The following is a 20913-nucleotide window of genomic DNA, read 5'->3' on the forward strand; positions in this document are numbered from 1 at the left end:
CCCACAATCCCCTCTGCTGCACACAAACCTCACTATACAGGCGGAGTGAGTACACAGCGTTCAGTACTTCTCTTAATAACAGCTCCAATCATACAATGGTTCTCAAGAGTGAGATTTTGCTAATTATTACTTGATGTAATTCACATGAGCGCGAGGACAGAGTTGTGTGAGAATGAATAACGGTGGAAGATGAGAACGTGTTTCAGGATCTGCTGTCAGCAGCGCTAGTCTTAGTGTCTTCCTCATTCAACACACAGGATTGAGACTAACCGTGTGTGTGTGTGTGTGTGCGCAGATGCACTATGTGCAGGATAAGGTGTTCGTGGGCCTGGACCAGGCGCTGCACGGCTTCAGTGTGAAGGAGTGTGTGGAGGGACCGGGCTGCTCGTATCTTCAGCACATTCAGGCAGAGACCGGAGCCAAAGTGTTCCTGCGGGGGAAAGGGTCCGGGTGCCTGGAGCCGGCGTCAGGGCGAGAGGCGTTCGAGCCCATGTACATATACATCAGGTGTGTACAGATCTCTCACACACACACACACACACACACCTGGAGCCGGCGTCAGGGCGAGAGGCGTTCGAGCCCATGTACATATACATCAGGTGTGTACAGATCTCTCACACACACACACACACACACACACCTGGAGCCGGCGTCAGGGCGAGAGGCGTTCGAGCCCATGTACATATACATCAGGTGTGTACAGATCTCTCACACACACACACACACACACACCTGGAGCCGGCGTCAGGGCGAGAGGCGTTCGAGCCCATGTACATATACATCAGGTGTGTACAGATCTCTCACACACACACACACACACACACCTGGAGCCGGCGTCAGGGCGAGAGGCGTTCGAGCCCATGTACATATACATCAGGTGTGTACAGATCTCTCACACACACACACACACACACACCTGGAGCCGGCGTCAGGGCGAGAGGCGTTCGAGCCCATGTACATATACATCAGGTGTGTACAGATCTCTCACACACACACACACACACACACCTGGAGCCGGCGTCAGGGCGAGAGGCGTTCGAGCCCATGTACATATACATCAGGTGTGTACAGATCTCTCACACACACACACACACACACACCTGGAGCCGGCGTCAGGGCGAGAGGCGTTCGAGCCCATGTACATATACATCAGGTGTGTACAGATCTCTCACACACACACACACACACACACCTGGAGCCGGCGTCAGGGCGAGAGGCGTTCGAGCCCATGTACATATACATCAGGTGTGTACAGATCTCTCACACACACACACACACCTGGAGCCGGCGTCAGGGCGAGAGGCGTTCGAGCCCATGTACATATACATCAGGTGTGTACAGATCTCTCACACACACACACACACACACACCTGGAGCCGGCGTCAGGGCGAGAGGCGTTCGAGCCCATGTACATATACATCAGGTGTGTACAGATCTCTCACACACACACACACACACACACCTGGAGCCGGCGTCAGGGCGAGAGGCGTTCGAGCCCATGTACATATACATCAGGTGTGTACAGATCTCTCTCACACACACACACACCTGGAGCCGGCGTCAGGGCGAGAGGCGTTCGAGCCCATGTACATATACATCAGGTGTGTACAGATCTCTCACACACACACACACACACACACCTGGAGCCGGCGTCAGGGCGAGAGGCGTTCGAGCCCATGTACATATACATCAGGTGTGTACAGATCTCTCACACACACACACACACACACACCTGGAGCCGGCGTCAGGGCGAGAGGCGTTCGAGCCCATGTACATATACATCAGGTGTGTACAGATCTCTCACACACACACACACACACACACCTGGAGCCGGCGTCAGGGCGAGAGGCGTTCGAGCCCATGTACATATACATCAGGTGTGTACAGATCTCTCACACACACACACACACCTGGAGCCGGCGTCAGGGCGAGAGGCGTTCGAGCCCATGTACATATACATCAGGTGTGTACAGATCTCTCACACACACACACACACACACACCTGGAGCCGGCGTCAGGGCGAGAGGCGTTCGAGCCCATGTACATATACATCAGGTGTGTACAGATCTCTCACACACACACACACACACACACCTGGAGCCGGCGTCAGGGCGAGAGGCGTTCGAGCCCATGTACATATACATCAGGTGTGTACAGATCTCTCTCACACACACACACACCTGGAGCCGGCGTCAGGGCGAGAGGCGTTCGAGCCCATGTACATATACATCAGGTGTGTACAGATCTCTCACACACACACACACACACACACCTGGAGCCGGCGTCAGGGCGAGAGGCGTTCGAGCCCATGTACATATACATCAGGTGTGTACAGATCTCTCACACACACACACACACACACACCTGGAGCCGGCGTCAGGGCGAGAGGCGTTCGAGCCCATGTACATATACATCAGGTGTGTACAGATCTCTCACACACACACACACACACACACCTGGAGCCGGCGTCAGGGCGAGAGGCGTTCGAGCCCATGTACATATACATCAGGTGTGTACAGATCTCTCACACACACACACACACACACACCTGGAGCCGGCGTCAGGGCGAGAGGCGTTCGAGCCCATGTACATATACATCAGGTGTGTACAGATCTCACACACACACACACACCTGGAGCCGCCGAGAGGCGTTCGAGCCCATGTACATTAGAGGTCGACCGATAGTGGATTTTACCGATACCGATATCTAGGTTTGACCGTACATGCCGATAACCGATAATTCAACCGATATTTTTTTTAATGGATACTGGATTAAAAACAAACATCATACTCACAATAAAACAGTGCTGAACTGAAATGTGCTCAATTAAATAAATAAATATGAATATATTAACTTTATACAGAAAATAATTTAAACATTAAAATATTACAGGTTTCGTTAGCTATAACCTAGAAACATACGTACATTTCATAGGTAACACTTTGCAAGTCCCATTTGTAAACAAGAATGTATTAACTAGCTTTCATGAACTATATGCATAATGTAATATACCTTTTTACTGCATGTATTAATATGAGCAATACAATTGTACCTTTATCATTCATGTTAGTTCATTCACAGTACATTAACTAAGGTAATAAAAGATAAAATAAGAATTAAAACTCAATTTCAAATGCATTAGTAAATGTTGAAATTAACAAACTACCGTAACAATGAATAATTCTTCTACAACTTGTATTAACCTTATTTAATGCTAAAAATGGAATGTTATTGTAAAGTGTTACCATTTCATATGATTCCAAAGAGTCGTGCTTAAAGATGGCCATTCAAATGTAATAAAGACCTGTAGTATGTATGCGTAATATAGCCTATAGTCTCTCACTTTATTTGCTTCTATATTTTAGAACACTTGATGATTATCTAATCAAAATAACAAGATCTATTGTAGTGATTAAAAAGATCTCAAATCGAACGCGTTTCTGATTAGTTTCTGTCGGCTGCATGAACATATCAATGTTGAGAAAGCAATCACGTCACTAGTTTTAAATATGCAACTTCGTCGGCTAATGAACGCATAAAGGTGACCAGCCGGATAAAAATAATGCAAATAGATGGTAACAATTGCGCCATAAAACATTTGGGTCAGGTCTGCGTGTGTTTTTGTCACATGCATTAACGGTTGACTGAGGTAATGTTAGAGTCCTCACAGCCTCGACGGCAAACTACTGTTCTTCCTCTGCTGATGCAGCATCTAGTCAACAAATGAATTAATTTATAATGATATGGCAATGTGTAGCTACTTTAGTGTTATGTATTCATACCGTTTTGCTGTCGGTGCAGGGGCGATTCTAGGATTTTTTCAACTGGGGGGCACAAGAGGGGCCACAATTATTACAGAGGGGCCATTCTTATGTTGTGTATTTATGTAGAACTGTAGATATCCAAATCATTTCAAGTTCAGCAAGCTTTAAAATCAGCAATAAACAGTGATACCCTATTATCTTTTAATAGCAGTTATTCACTGCTCAAAATCAAAACAATAAAATGCAATTTATATTAACTTTTCACTTTACAAAAGTGAAACAAAAACTGTAATAAATAAAATAATCCAATGTATTAGTGTACAACTCACAAATAATAATAGAACAGCCTTATTTATATAAATGCATAATTATATTAATCATTCATATAATAAATACACAATTAATGAATTCATATAACTGTAATAAAATTGTAATAAATCTTTTTTAAATCCTTGATTATGCGGCGATGGAATATGCAGGATATTTATGCAATTTTATGTGATGAAATTGCGGGAACTTGCAAAAACTGCGGTTTGATGAAAAAGAGAGAAAAAGTGATTCCCCAACACCCTGTTCTCACTAGGCTACTATCTTAATGTAAAGAGCTATTTCTTATTACTTCCTATGATAAGCAAGCATAACTACATCACAGAAAGTGCTGGAATATTTCATTTTGTTTTATTTCAGACCTTAAAAACACATGGCTCAAACTTACAAAACATTGATGAGTCAAACAAGTTCTGTAGCTTTACAAAAGGAATATGCTACAACTTCTGTAAAAATGAATAAATAAAATATGAAAAAATGTTTCCTGTTTTACAGCTTTTCAATGATGTTCATGTCGCGTAATTACGTCATTTCATAACATTCCCATGGCAACAGGGGGAAATGGCTGCTCTTGTGTGAAGTAAACGCAACATTTTTTAACTTTCTGCTAAGATATATGTGACTTTCTTTTTTGCAACAAAAATGCGGGGATTATGAAATCATACAAGCCCCGCATATTTTGCGTAGAAATCGGCAATTTATATGGCAAAAGTGCGGCGTATTTGAAAAAATGCCCCCGCATAAATGACTTTGGCTGATTATGCATTGAATCATGCGATCGCATAATCGCGTTTTTCTGGAGGGACTGAAAGGTGATGTTCATAATAATAAATTCTAGATGGAATAGCAATTGGCATTTTACAGCACCCTAGTGCCAATTTTGGGAACATGCCATGATAGTTTACAGCAACCTATTTTTGTGAAATCATACTCGAAATAAAAAAATATTGCAGGACTTGGGACTTTCAGACAACTGTGAACATCTATACTTTATTTTTATGAAATAAAGATATTTTATGATATTTACAATATTTCAGTTAAACTGCACTTGAACAATAACTTTTATCTTACTTCTTAACAGTTGGACAAAACAAAGTGTTCAATGAGTAGTATACAGATTACATCTAGCCTACAGTAATTTTATACAACAGACATTTTATAAAAAATATATCAATAAAACCTAAATCAATGTATTCGGTATTGGACATCAATTTAACATTGACATTAGATGTTGAATTTACATTGAATTTTGGTCACCCGACGTCGCAACTAAAATTTAACCAAATATCAACGTCTTATGACATTGTGTGCCTGCTGGGAATAATCTGTTATGTCTCATTTAACAGACGCTTTTATCCAAAGCAACAAGTAGGAGAGCATTTAACACACACTCGACACAATCAGGCGCGACGAGGTCCATTCGGGTTCTGTTGTCTTACACGTCTTACTGCGTTACAGTAGGTTAAATCATAACAAGGAAACTTTACGTGTGATTCATGTCATCGCGACATACTGTAACACATTATACTTACAGTGTGTGTCAAAAAAATGATGTAATCGTCCTCTGCTTTTTTTCTGGGGTGCATGCATGGAATAGATTAGACGGCCAAACAAACTGCAACTAAACGAACACGAAAATTCGCAAGAGCAACAAGAGATTTGAAGCATATTGCAGACGCGCCCAATAGATGCTTCGCGCTGTGATTGGCTGAATGTTAGTTCACTCAAGTCTAAGTAACAAATCAGAGAACACGGGTGGAAATATTGGCGCTGGGTCAAAAAAAATGAAATAGAAAAAGCTCTAGCTCGCTATTCTTGGTCCTCGTTGAGAAGCATCGCGACGCGGAATCATGAATTATTCTACTACAAACTGAAAGATTATGATTTGAATTTTTGAATGACAGACAAGTAGAAGGGTGGGGGCACACTGGGGGGCCAATCAGTTTTCAGGAGGGGCCAGTGCCCCCATGGCCCCTCCCCTGTCTACGCCACTGTGTCGGTGTTTTAAATGTCAGCGCTCTCTGTGCTGCGTGTTCTCTCCGTGCTGCGCGCTGCCTCACGTGTTAACGTAAACAACTCAGCCAGTGATAGTTTGTTATTTGTCCTCTAGAGGCCGCTCTCACTCTGTATAATGCCAGCAGTCTCTTCTGTTCTCAGCGCTCTCCTGCTGTGTAATGACCGCGCGCACTTCTCAGCCGCTCCAGCAACGGACGCAACCCGGAAAAACTATCGGTGTGGATTTTTGCCGATAACGATAGTTCCACCAAACAACTATCGGTACCGATTAATCGGCAAAACCGATGAATCGGTCGACCTCTAATGTACATATACATCAGGCGTGTGTACAGATCTCACACACACACACACACACACACACACACACACACACACAGTCAGTGTTCAGGCAGTTGAAGCACATCCTTGTTTATGAGTTTCTCTGTTCCTCCAGTCACCCAAAACCAGAAGGACTTGCTGCTGCAAAAACCCTCTGTGAAAACCTCCTGCAGACCGTAAGACCCGTCTCACTCTCTGTCTGTCTGTCTGTCTGTCTCACTCTGTCTGTCTGACTGTCTGTCTGTCTGTCTATCTCACTCTTTGTCTGTCTGTCTGTGTGTCTCACTCTCTGTCTGTCTGTCTGTCTGTGTGTCTCACTCTCTGTCTGTCTGTCTGTCTATCTCACTCTCTGTCTGTCTGTCTGTCTGTCTCACTCTGTCTGTCTGTGTGTCTCACTCTCTGTCTGTCTGTCTGTCTATCTCACTCTCTGTCTGTCTGTCTGTCTGTCTGTCTGTCTGTCTATCTCACTCTCTGTCTGTCTGTCTGTCTATCTCACTCTCTGTCTGTCTGTCTGTCTGTCTGTCTGTCTGTCTGTCTGTGTGTCTCACTCTCTGTCTGTCTGTCTGTCTGTCTGTCTGTCTATCTCACTCTCTGTCTGTCTGTCTGTCTATCTCACTCTCTGTCTGTCTGTCTGTCTGTCTGTCTATCTCACTCTCTGTCTGTCTGTCTGTCTGTCTATCTCACTCTCTGTCTGTCTGTCTGTCTGTCTGTCTGTCTGTCTATCTCACTCTCTGTCTGTCTGTCTGTCTATCTCACTCTCTGTCTGTCTGTCTGTCTGTCTGTCTGTCTGTCTGTCTGTCTGTCTATCTCACTCTCTGTCTGTCTGTCTGTCTGTCTGTCTGTCTGTCTCACTCTGTCTGTCTGACTGTCTGTCTGTCTGTCTGTCTGTCTGTCTCTCTCTGTCTGTCTGTCTAATATTATTTTTATACTATTATAGTTTAAAGGTCCCCTGACATGAAATCTTCACTTTCTGAGGTTTGTAGCATTAACATGAGTTCCGCTAGCCTGTATTTGGTCCCCCAGTGGCTAGACATGTCAGTCGGTGTAAGCCGAGCTTTGGCTGTCTCTCTCTGCCTCATCCGAGCCTCTGAAGAAACAATGGGTTTCACTGACGACTGTTTCCTAACCTTGGGCCGATACAGAGCTGGCCTCGATGAACGTCTGAGAATAAATCAGAGCTAATGCTACCAAGCTACACTTTCTGATGTGTAATTGTTCAAGTTCAGACAGGCAATCTTTCTCTCAAAATCGTTTATGCACAAGTCAAGCCAGTGACTAAAATATCAACTTCACATCGTTTCTTTTAGTAGGATGAAAATAATCGTATTTAAATTCTGAACAAATTATACAGAAAGCGATCAAAGAACAATCTTTCCACAGCGCGAGTTTATCTGGACACTGGTTCTGAAATGAATGACGCACGTTACACTGCACAACGAAGCTCTTACTGTATTTACATCATCGTGTTTGCATTGGTGAAAGCAGAGAGAGTGCAGACACTGCGTTACAATGATAAGATCTTCATGCTCGCGATCAACACACTGTCCTCTGCTCAATGCTCACCACGGCAACATGTGATGGGAATAGATCTTAATACTTTAAAAACTTCCCACGATTCGTTAATCTCGATAGCTGTTATAGTAAAAACGTATAATAGCTGTAGTAGAAGTATTCGAGAGAGTTTCACATGTAATATGTCAGCCAATCACAGCAGTGGGCGGTCCCACTGAATCCCACAGCCAATCACAGCAGTGGGCGGTCCCACTGAATCCCACAGCCAATCACAGCAGTGGCCGTTACACTGAATCCCACACAGACACGCCCCTTCAAACAGAGCGTTCAAATCAAAGGCTAAAATCAGGCAAGGAAAAATGCCTTTTATTTCTAAATTATGATTATTTTTTATCTAAAAAACATACTAACATTATAAGGGTAACCCAGGAAACATTATAAAATAATAAAATAACGCCATGTCAGGGGACCTTTAAGAAGTTTATCATTTAATATTTATATTTTATATTATTTCAGCTTCAATGCAATGAATGAAAATTTTATTTAATAGTCTTTCTTAGTTAACTGTGATAACACTGTGTGTGTGTCGTTGTCTGGCAGGTTCATGCTGAGTATTCTAGATTCCTGAATCAGATGAGCAGTGTGATGCCCACACAGGGTAAACACACACACACACACACAGGGTAAACACACACACACACAGGGTAAACACACACACACACACACACACAGGGTAAACACATACACACACACACACAAAGGGTAAACACACACACACACACACACACACACACAGGGTAAACAGTAAACACACACTCACACACACAAAGGGTAAACACACACACACACACACAGGGTAAACAGTAAACACACACTCACACACACAAAGGGTAAACACACACACACACACAGGGTAAACACACACACACACACACACACACACACAGGGTAAACACACACACACACACACACACACACACAGGGTAAACACACACACACACACAGGGTAAACACACACACACACACACAGGGTAAACACACACACACACACACACACACACACAGGGTAAACAGTAAACACACACTCACACACAAAGGGTAAACACACACACACACAGGGTAAACAGTAAACACACACTCACACACAAAGGGTAAACACACACACAGGGTAAACAGTAAACACACACTCACACACACAAAGGGTAAACACACACACACACACACACAGGGTAAACAGTAAACACACACTCACACACACAAAGGGTAAACACACACACACACACACACAGGGTAAACAGTAAACACACACTCACACACACAAAGGGTAAACACACACACACAGGGTAAACACACACACAGGGTAAACAGTAAACACACACTCACACACACAAAGGGTAAACACACACACACACACACAGGGTAAACAGTAAACACACACTCACACACACAAAGGGTAAACACACACACACACACACACACACAGGGTAAACACACACACACAGGGTAAACAGTAAACACACACACACACAAAGGGTAAACACACACACACACACACAGGGTAAACACACACACAGGGTAAACAGTAAACACACACTCACACACACAAAGGGTAAACACACACACACACACACAGGGTAAACACTAAACACACACTCACACACACAAAGGGTAAACACACACACACACACACACACACACACAGGGTAAACACACACACACGCACACACAGGGTAAACAGTAAACACACACATTTACACACACAAAGGGTAAACACACACACACACACAGGGTAAACAGTAAACACACACACACACACACACAGGGTAAACAGTAAACACACACTCACACACACAAAGGGTAAACACACACACACACACAGGGTAAACACACACACACGCACACACAGGGTAAACAGTAAACACACACATTTACACACACAAAGGGTAAACACACACACACACACACACAGGGTAAACAGTAAACACACACTCACACACACAGGGTAAACACACACACACAGGGTAAACACACACACACACACAGGGTAAACACACACACACACACACAGGGTAAACACACACACGCACACACACAGGGTAAACACACACACACACAGGGTAAACACACACACACACACACACACACAGGGTAAACACACTCACACACATGGTAAACACACACACACAGGGTAAACACACACACACACACACACACACAGGGTAAACAGTAAACACACACTCACACACACAGGGTAAACACACACACACACACACAAAGGGTAAACACACACACACACACACACAGGGTAAACAGTAAACACACACTCACACACACAAATGATAAACACACACTCACTCACTCACTCACTCACACACACAGCTTGTATGTTCTCATCTGCCGAGTCTGATCAGAGTGTGTGCGTGTGTTTGTGTGTGTGCGTGCGTGCGTGCGCGTGTGTGTGCGCGTGTGTGTGTGTGTCAGCAGGTTTTCTCCAGCCTCCTGCTATGAACGGGATGCCTCCTCAGTCTCAGTATTATCCTCATCCTCCCGCGGGATTCCAGCCGTATCCCGTTCCTCAGCAACCCGTCGCTCCTCCGTATCCGGTGTCTCCCGCGGCCCCGGGGCCCGTCCCCCCCGCGCAGTATCCCCTCGCGCCCGCTAGCGTCCCGGCACAGGTAACCCGCGCTCACCTGTGTGTGTGTGGGCATCGCACTGCTCATCTGATTCAGGAATCTAGAATACTCAGCATGAACCTGCCAGACAACGACACACACATTACACACAGTGTTGTGACAGTTAGCTAACACTATTAAAGGGCGGTTGATTATGATTTCACTTCTCTAACTGTAGTGAGTGTGTAATGCTGCTGTGTGAGCACGAACAACATCTGCAAAGTTACGACGCTCACAGTGGAAAGCAAAGGGAGAGATTTGCTTTGAACGAAATCGTTTTTTAAGGACTACAAGAAACGGCTGGTAGAACTACACGAGCTTCCTCTCGGGTTAGTGACATCACAGACCCTAGTATTTACATAACCCCGCCCCCGGGACAGCCGGTGTGGAGGGAGGCGGAGCTGGGCTGAGTCGCCAGTGATGTGATCATGTTCTGCATGAATATTATGACACGTTTGGATTCGTGACGAGAGTGTGTGTGAGCTCATAAGCTTTGCCGGGTTTGTATTGTGTTTTGCGATCCGGTCTCCCGATTATCAGTGAACTGAACAGTATTGCATTAGTTACTCCACTGGGAATCTCGTTTCTTTTCCCAGATCGTCACTCGTCTCCTGTGTCCGCAGGCGATCTGTGTGAGAGAGAGACCTGTGTTGTGTGTGTGTGTGTGTGTGTGTGTCTCTCGTGTCCTGACACACATCTCTCTCTCTCTCTCTCTCTCTCCAGACTCTTCCTCCCGCTCAGTTCCCGCCCCCTGCCGTGGCTCCGCCCTCACTTTCGGCTCCGCCCAGACCCGTGGCTCCGCCCCTCCCGCCACAGAAGCGGCGCTTCACTGAGGAGGTGCCGGACGAGTCGGAGCAAGGCCTTCTGGGATACCAGGTGAGCTGTCGGCCCGCGCCGGACCCTGCTCTCGTCACCGTACCGCTTTACCCCGTTTCTGCAGGTGTGTGTGACGCCAGCTTCCTGTCGCCACGGTGACAGACGGTTTGTGGGCGGAGCCTGAGGGTCTGCCGGATCTGCATGTCTGTAGTGAACAGACTCTAGTGAGCCGCAGAACTGCTAACCCAGCCCTAATCCGGTCATTTAGTCTCGTTGAGATACTATTATAGTTTTATTCATATGTAAAAAAATTAGTGTTTGTATTTAATTTAGTTTGTAATTTTTTTTATTATCGTTTAAATGCATGGCCCTTTTTTAAATACTTGTGGTGATTAGCGTACGGCGGCTCACTAGGGTCTGTGGTGAATGATGGGAACTGCTCACTGTCTGACTGTAAATGTGCAGTCCCCCCCCCCCCCCGTATAAGAGTGATTTGATGTGAGTGTGTGTGTGTGAGAGAGATGATCAGTCACTGATGTGTGTGTGTGTGTGTGTGTGTGTGTGTGTGTAAAGGAGGGTGTGTGTTAATGCTGTTGTGTTTTTCTGCTCATAGCATGGACCCATTCATATGACTAATTTAGGTGCAGGCATGGCTGTGGGCAGCTCCGAGTCATCAGGACCCCCGTCTGCTGCTTCCTCAGGGCCTGTGAGAGAGAGAGACAGGTCAGACACTTCAACAGGCACACACACACACACACACACACACTCACACTCACTCTCACACACACACACACACTCTCTCTCTCTCTCTCACACACACACACACACACTCTCTCTCTCTCTCACACACACACTCTCACACACACACTCTCACACACACTCTCACTCACTCACTCTCTCTCTCTCACTCACACACACGCACACACTCTCTCACACACACGCACAGACACACTCTCTCACACACACACTCTCACTCACTCACTTACACACACACTCTCACACTCTCACACACACACACACACTCTCTCATCACACTAATGTAAATGCGAATGATGTGATCAAAATTCACTTATATTTACATGATATTATAAACAATATTATAAACATTATCATAATCTTCTGTATTGAAAGTGAACGTTAATCATGTGATCATGTTGATTTTGGTGTGTGTGTGTGTGTGTGTGTGTGTTGCGCAGCAGCAGAACGATCATGCCGTGTGTGTCAGCGCCGCTCAACGGACTGAGATCTCAGAAAGCAGACGAGAAGACGGCGCCGCCGAGCCTTCTGGGTAAGACGCTTCACACACACACACACACACACACACTCCTGCTGATGTCTGTCATCACACACACACAGATGAGCTGCAGCAGCGGGACTGTATCATTAGCACAGGTAAAGCTGAAGTGTGGCGTTTCACAGGAAATGACACGCTTCAGCTTGAGGGCCGTGATTGGTCAGTTGAGTTTGAGGCTCCTCCCCTGCCGTGCCGTGTGACTCCACACTAACGGCGTCTCTCTTGTGTTCTGTGTTCTCTCTCTTTCTCTGTGTTTTTTCTCTCTCTCTTTCATGTCCCTGCGGGGGGATGCTGGATGGGCGGGGCCTCGTTCCCTTCCGCCTCCTGATTGGACGCTTCCAATGACATGCGGTTGTTTAACTTCCTGTTTCCTTGATTGCTGGTATGGTGTTGTTTGTGTGCTTGTCTCTGGTTTCTGGTGTCATCAGAGCCGCAGGTGAAGCGCTTCCGGGCCGGGCTGGTGGCGTACGCCGGAGATTCCTCGGATGAAGAGGACGATCACGGACCCTCGAAAGGATATACGTACCTCTCGCCTTCTCCTCACCGGCCCAAAACACACACACACACACACACGCCGCAGCCCTTCTGGATGGCACCGTAGACACACACACACACACACACACACACAGGTAGCGTCGTCATTCATGGCCTCATCCGCTCCGAAAGACTCTGGGTCAGATGAGGAACGAGGAGCCGCAGAAATCAGCATGTGACTGATCATGTGACTGATCATGTGACTGATGGCAGATCATGTGACACTGCAGGACTCACTTTTTAAAGCCGGCTCTGTTTTAGTTTCTTCATCACTTTGATTTGTAATGTTACTGTGATTCTCTTGACAAATAAACTCATTTACTCACAGAATGTTTGTGTCCTGTTTATTCTTCTATAGCTGTAAAGTTGATTTTAAAGTTAATTCTCTGAGAATATGAGTCAAGTCACCTTTATTTGTATAGCGCTTTTACAATACAGATTGTATCAAAGCAGCTTCACAGTGATAACATGAAAATAATACAACAAAGTTTGTTTCTAAAGGAAAATTGCGTCAGCGTCCACCTGAAGTAAGGCAGATCAATAATATTATTGAATATTAAATGTTAAATGTCCCCAACTAAGCAGCCAAAAGCCAAGGCAACAGTGGAGGAACCCAAACTCCATCAGGGACAGAATGGAGAAAAAAACCTTGGGAGAACCCAGACTCAGTCGGGGGGCCAGTTCTTCTCTGGCCAACGAAGGAACAGTGCATGATTCGGGCAGCATTACAAGTCAGATTGGATCGGAACATTTAGAGTATTTTTTGGAAGTCCAAGTAATCACGCCGGTCTTAAGACGAGTTGTTGAGGATCAGTGCCGTCCACCATAGAGAGTCCATATCGCCCGTGTTGAGTCGTCACTTCATAGGCTTTGTGATTGGAGCATCTGAAGTCTCCGTGAGAGGCTGGATACAAACTGGAGCTGACGAACGCCATTTTCCTCGGGACTCGCATCCCGAGATAACAGCAGAAAAGCAAAGGGGATAATAATTAGTGTAGCTGCTGTTCATAATGATTTCCATAACACGAGCGTAGATGATAAAACATGAAGACAGTGACTCTTGCGTCCCAAAATCACCCCCCTCCGTCCCCCACTCAACTCAGCCCAGCTTACTGACCTCTACGTCCCTCCTGCTGCTGAGACCTAACCACAATCTCACAATCTCTCCGCAGCCCAACCATACGCGCCAACCCGTTGACTAAGGCTGTCGAGCCCCACTGGTGCGTGAATAGGCAGTTTCAGTGGACAACGGTTCCGTATGGCATACTACCTACCGCAACACAATATCTGCCCAACCACCCGTCATTCACGCAATATATACAGGAACGTAATGACTGCAAATACTATGCAACCTATACAGATAACCTACAGTCTCTTCAAGTTTTATAGTATTAAATGCAGTTGATCTGATTCAACAGTGGTATAAAAGGTAAGCATTATGTAAATGCTTGGCTAAAGAGATGCGTCTTTAATCTAGTTTTAAACTGGGAGAGCGAGTCTGAGCCTCGAACAATATCAGGAAGGCTATTCCAGAGTTTAGGAGCTAAATGTGGGAACGCCCTCCCTCCTTTGGTGGACTTAGATATCCTAGGAATGACTAGAAGCCTCGAATTTAGTGATCTTAAAGAACGCGATGGATTGTATGGCGATAGAAGGTCCATTAAATACACAGGAGCTAAACCATTTAGGGCTTTATAGGTCAGTAATAGTACTTTGTAATTGATACGGAACTTAATAGGTAACCAGTGCAGAGATGATAAAATCGGTGTTATATGATCATATTTTCTTGACCTAGTAAGAACTCTAGCGGCTGCATTTTGCACTAACTGTAGCTTGTTTATTGAGGATGCAGGACAACTGGCTAATAAAGCATTACAGTAATCTAGTCTCGAGGTCATGAATGCATGAACTAACTTTTCTGCATCAGAGACAGATAGCATGTTACGTAATTTAGCAATGTTTCTAAGGTGGAAAAAGGCAGTTCTTGTAACATATGAAATATGATTTTCGAAAGACAAGTTGTGGTCTAGTATAACTCCCAGGTCTTTTACTGTAGTGGATAAAGTAACAGGACATCCTTCTAAATTAAAGTTGTATTGTAAGAGGTTTTGTGGATAGTTTTTTAGCCCAACAAGTAATACCTCCGTTTTATCTGGATTTAATAGCAGGAAATTACACGTCATCCAGCATTTTATATCTTTAAGACACTCTGTCAATTTAGATAAGTTAGTGTTTTCATCTGGCCGTGATGAAATATATAATTGAGTGTCATCAGCATAACAGTGGAAATTAATTCCATGTTTTCTTATAATATTACCAAGTGGCAGCATATATATTGAGAATAGCAGAGGGCCTAGCACCGATCCTTGCGGCACTCCATGGTCTACTGACGTTATCTTCCAATTTCCCCATTTAAACAAACAAAATGGTAACGGTCCGATAAGTACGATCTGAACCAGCTTAATGCCTGTCCCTGAACACCAGTGTAGATTTGTAGTCGATCCAAGAGTATTTTATGATCGATAGTGTCGAACGCAGCGCTAAGATCGAGTAGAACTAGTATTGAGATACAGCATCAGAAGCTAGAATTAAATCATTTGTAATTTTAACTAGCGCAGTTTCTGTGCTATGATGCGGTCTGAATCCTGACTGAAATTTTTCATAATCTCATTTTCTTGCAAGAAAGGGCACAATTGAGCGGACACAGTTTTTTTTGTCCTCAGCACAACTGTAGCCAGAGCTATAGAGTTCTGTAACGATGGAAAACTCTGGCAGCCAATCCACCCTGCTTTAGCCCTCTGGTGCTCTCCACCTGGCCTTCAAAAATGGCCGAATTTTTCAGTTTCTTTGTTTCAATGAAAGGAATTTACTATATTTGGTTATATATTTTCAAAAACACATTTTACTCAAGAAAAACTGCAAGAAGATCTAAGCCATAAATCTAAACAAGTGTGTGTGTTCCGCATGTGAGCTGATCTCTCAGTAAACGAGCGTTCAGCGAGTGTGTGTTCGGCTGCAGTTCCGCACGCTGCCACTAGGGGAAACTCACGTTACGCGCGAGTGATTTTTTTTGGTGCTTTTTGTGCATTGACGCGTCTGAACTTTGGCGTCAGTTCGCGCCGCGTTAAGGCGTGTTCATTTAACCTTTTCAAATCCTGTCCATGATTTATTGTGTTTACTCAGCAAGTGCCAGAACCTTTACCACCTTTCGTACCATTCCGATCAAGTAAAAAAAAAAAAGAAGTTTTTTTTTATTTCTTTTGAAGAGCACCAGAGGGTTAAATTCGGGTTAACTCCCTCAAAGGACTTTCTGCAGGTTGGGTGTCTGTCGTTATTGTTAGTTTTTGTTATAGTTAACATTATTGTTATTACTTATAGTTATTGCTATTATTAGTTAACATTATGCTCTTCCTTATAGTTATCATTATCATTAGTGTTATTGTTATCATAGTTATACCATGTGCATCTTTGATTTATCAAGCAGAAGTTATTAACACACATTTATATTCGACTCGCACAATATTTGTGAATTAAATCCTTTTATTCAAAGTTAGCAGCTCAAAACGGGATTTTCTGAGAGTATTTACATTCCCTAAAGCTGTTCTCCCACAGATGGAGTCCGAGGGGAGTGTGTGTTCTGGGGTCAGTTCTTCATGTCGAGGATGAAGTGTGTGTTCTGGGGTCAGTTCTTCATGTCGAGGATGAAGTGTGTGTTCTGGGGTCAGTTGTTCTTCATGTCGAGGATGAAGTGTGTGTTCTGGGGTCGGTTGTTCTTCATGTCGAGGATGAAGTGTGTGTTCTGGGGTCAGTTGTTCTTCATGTCGAGGATGAAGTGTGTGTTCTGGGGTCAGTTGTTCTTCATGTCGAGGATGAAGTGTGTGTTCTGGGGTCAGTTGTTCTTCATGTCGAGGATGAAGTGTGTGTTCTGGGGTCAGTTCTTCATGTCGAGGATGAAGTGTGTGTTCTGGGGTCAGTTGTTCTTCATGTCGAGGATGAAGTGTGTGTTCTGGGGTCAGTTGTTCTTCATGTCGAGGATGAAGTGTGTGTTCTGGGGTCGGTTGTTCTTCATGTCGAGGATGAAGTGTGTGTTCTGGGGTCAGTTCTTCATGTCGAGGATGAAGTGTGTGTTCTGGGGTCAGTTGTTCTTCATGTCGAGGATGAAGTGTGTGTTCTGGGGTCAGTTGTTCTTCATGTCGAGGATGAAGTGTGTGTTCTGGGGTCGGTTGTTCTTCATGTCGAGGATGAAGTGTGTGTTCTGGGGTCAGTTGTTCTTCATGTCGAGGATGAAGTGTGTGTTCTGGGGTCAGTTGTTCTTCATGTCGAGGATGAAGTGTGTGTTCTGGGGTCGGTTGTTCTTCATGTCGAGGATGAAGTGTGTGTTCTGGGGTCAGTTGTTCTTCATGTCGAGGATGAAGTCTGCGGGGAGTGTGTGTTCTGGCGTGCGCTGGAGCTGTTCGTCATGCGAGCGCAGTGTCCAGAGCTTCTCCAGCTCATACGTGTCTCTGGTGTCCGACAGCATGAGGTGAAGCACCATGGATCCTGCGGGACAGAACACGGTCAGTCACACACACACACACACACACACACACACACGCTCGCAGCCGCTACGAACCGAAGTCGATGCACTTCCAGTCGTCGCAGTCTCTGCCCTCCAGCCGAACGTGCCGCTCCTCGTTCTTACGCAGGAACTTAAACTGCGAACACAAAGAGTGTTTGAGCCGGGTCAAAGCCGGACCGCTCCACTGACCCGAGCTCTGCGTGTCATCCGGGTCTAGGGAAGCGGTTCTGCCTGAATAAACCATAAAAAGGGAACTGCGTCTTTCTCACCATTTTTCTTGCAATTTACAGTTTATTAATCGGAATTCTGACTTTATTTCTTGCAATTCTGATTTTAGAACTTTTAATTCCCAATTTATGAATTGTAATTCTGACTTTTCCCCCCGCGACTCCCTGTTTATAACTCACAATTCCCAGTTTATTGCTCACAATTCTGAGTTTATTGTTTTATTCTCAGCTGAAAACAAGCTTCCATAGATCTCGATTCAGTGTGTGTTTCCGCTAGTGGTCCAGCGCGCGGCCTTACCGCTTTGAGCACGCTCTCTGCCATGGCGCTGAGGTGTCGCGGGGACGATCCGCTCACGATGATCATGTGATCGGTGTACCTGAGCTCAGGTGAGACCCTGATGACACAGATGTCAGAAGCGTTCTCCTGCCTCAGGGCCGACACCAGCAGACCCACGTCAAACCCTGAACACACACACACACACACAACAACAGGAACACTTCACTAAAACACTGTGGAAGTCTATGGGGTCCAACAACTGTATGGTGACACACATTCTTCAAAATATCTCTGTGTTCGACAAAAGAAAGAAACTCATACAGGTTTGGAACACGAGGGAGAGAAAATGATGACAGAACTTTTGGGAATTTTTAGGTGAACTGTCCCTTTAACTGCATCTAATTATGCATAATTCATTATTACTACAGTTACAGTACATGTAATCTCTAACAATCTTTAAATAGGCTTAGTTTCACCTAAAAATGAACAGAATATATATACACTTTGCATGAAAATGGAACCTATTTTAAGACCCTCCATATTTCAACACTGACATTAGAGATTTGCGCTGCAATAATGAGAGTTGTAAGATGAACGTGCTCGATGTGTTTTTATTACTTTATTTAGCAGTTGGCGTTAATGAGCCGGACAGGAGTTGTGTGTCGGTGAGCGCCTGACCTCGTGCTGTGTGTGTCTGGAGCTCCGCGTGTGTAGCGGTGTGTTCTGCTGCTGCTGTTGTGAGTTGTTGTGTGTCCTTCTGCTGTAAAGACGAGCGGAAGCCTGCGACTCTGAGGAGCCCGCGAGGAGCTGGAGACCGCAGACAGCGCGCTAACATCATTCTGTGTGTGTGTGTGTGTGTGTCATTTATGAGGACTTTATATGAGGAAGCACGTGATCTGAGGTGTCTGTCTCTCTCTCTCGGACTCCTTGCGGCTGCGCGCGTGTGACGTCACCGGATGTGCGTCACACAACAGAGAAAGGCATTATTTCGATTTTTTTAATGTTATAATATCGATTTTTTTAATTTCATGATTTCAATTTTTAATCTCAAAATTATAACCGAGTACGGCATAATTTTGACCTATGTAATTATAAAGATTTACCGAAGCGTGATATTTTGTTTATCAGCGGTTCTTAAACTTTCGGACTCTTTTCTATTTATACACATTTTACGTGGTACTAATACGTCTGAACTATGTGCGTCGTCTTAAAATAACTTTAAAGTTTGCATTAGTAGGCTAGATGTATTTCTATAGGCTACTGCTTTTTTTGTTTTTTCTCAACAAGTGGCAATAGTGCATAATAAGTTTGTTTTATGTTCGATAACTTGTGTTTAGCTGTTGCGTTGGTGCTGAAGTGAAGGGAATTAAGCATGTTCTTTAGACCATTAAAAGCCTCTTTTCCGCTTGGACTATAGAAAGAGAGAGACAGCTTTGCCCAGTTATAAAATGAGACTAGAAATAATTTCTCAAAATATTAATCTGTTTCTCATGGCATTAAAGAACAATTCAAGACATGAAAACCATCATCAGGTGTAAATCACTCAGGATGAACATGAAGTTTGTTGATAAGCCATTCTAACATCTCAGAAATAGAAAAATGTTATATTTATATACAGCATCTCCTTCATGATGAGACAGTGCGGATGAATTATTAATGCACACACAGCATATTTAGTTTTACTGTTGTTTTTAGTTTGTGGCCATCTGGTGGTCAAAGGGTTGAACAGCACTTACAAAACTGCTTTATTTTAGAGAAATCATCACTTCAAAATTAAACATTTTAAATAATCACTTCAAGTCAATCACACTAAAAGAAAATATATTAAACAAATGTATGAAACGTAACCTGTGTATTTTAAATAGTCAGCTTTATTTCTCCAGCTTTATACAGTACAGCTCGTTTCACAGTAATAAACAGGACAATAACAGTTACTTACAATTGTGTCTATGATTTACATGTTTATTATGAAGTAAAGAGATGCAGAAGAGCATTAGAGCACTGGACTCCTGCGGGTGTGTTCGAGCTCTTCGGGTCGCTGATGCTCCTGATGGAGAGAGAGACAGCTTTACTAACAGTGTTTCTGCTCGTCCAGGTCCACAGCACATTAACCCAGACAGAAGCAGTGTCGGCCCAGGTCCGGTGGAGTCACGTGTGCCGGATGCGAGCCGACACTGTTACTGATCCACGGAAACGACTAAAAATTCTGTATTGTGAATTTTTTAGACCAGACATGGTAATTTGTCGGTCACTTTGTAGAGAAAGACTACACACATTCAAACGCTCATATCTATAGACTAAACACACAATACATGAGCACGGCGTCAGCGTTTATACAGATTCACGTTTTTGAAGTTTATACGGAGATGATCACGCTTAACACATTTTTGTTAAATGTGAGGAGTGTAACAGTGTGTGGAGTAGGAGTGTGTGAAGTGTGTGAAGTGTGTGGAGTGTGTGAAGTGTGTGGAGTGTGTGGAGTGTATGAAGTGTGTGGAGTGTGTGGAGTCTGAGGAGTGTGTGAAGTGCCTGAGGAACACAGATGTGGCCAGCGGTGCAGGAGGAGAACAGATGCCACACATCAGCGGATCTGAGCG

At 44.4% G+C, this 20913-nt stretch overlaps 2 protein-coding genes across 7 annotated transcripts in view; one reads left to right on the plus strand and one right to left on the minus strand.

Moving 5' to 3' along the window:
- The window catches only part of khdc4 (KH domain containing 4, pre-mRNA splicing factor), a 24067-nt gene extending 10483 nt beyond the window's left edge, over nt 1-13584 (plus strand). The window contains exons 6-14 of one of the 6 annotated variants that reach the window (XM_056270243.1): nt 1-45; nt 296-507; nt 6542-6602; nt 8539-8596; nt 10423-10613; nt 11334-11486; nt 12040-12149; nt 12623-12714; nt 13149-13584. The exon at nt 1-45 is cut by the window's left edge and continues 116 nt beyond it. In XM_056270243.1, the coding sequence (XP_056126218.1) occupies nt 1-45; nt 296-507; nt 6542-6602; nt 8539-8596; nt 10423-10613; nt 11334-11486; nt 12040-12149; nt 12623-12714; nt 13149-13321 (1095 nt within the window). In that variant the 3' untranslated portion in view covers nt 13322-13584. Of the gene's footprint in view, nt 46-295; nt 508-6541; nt 6603-8538; nt 8597-10422; nt 10614-11333; nt 11487-12039; nt 12150-12622 lie in introns of all 6 variants that reach the window. The other 5 variants (XM_056270244.1, XM_056270241.1, XM_056270242.1 and 2 more) reach the window with 5 other exon arrangements.
- Nucleotides 13585-17557: 3973 nt separating this feature from the next.
- malsu1 (mitochondrial assembly of ribosomal large subunit 1) lies at nt 17558-19197 on the minus strand. The gene is made up of 4 exons (XM_056270250.1): nt 18995-19197; nt 18338-18501; nt 17867-17948; nt 17558-17793 (listed from the first exon to the last, which is right to left on the minus strand). The coding sequence occupies exons 1-4, from the start codon at nt 19152-19154 to the stop codon at nt 17642-17644; spliced, it is 558 nt and encodes a 185-aa protein (XP_056126225.1). The 5' UTR covers nt 19155-19197; the 3' UTR covers nt 17558-17641.
- Between the last annotated feature and the right edge of the window lie 1716 nt (nt 19198-20913).

This window comes from Rhinichthys klamathensis, unplaced genomic scaffold (assembly GCF_029890125.1).
Source record: "Rhinichthys klamathensis goyatoka isolate OS25496 unplaced genomic scaffold, OSU_Roscu_1.1 h1tg000300l_1, whole genome shotgun sequence".
Classification (NCBI taxonomy): Eukaryota; Metazoa; Chordata; class Actinopteri; order Cypriniformes; family Leuciscidae; genus Rhinichthys; species Rhinichthys klamathensis.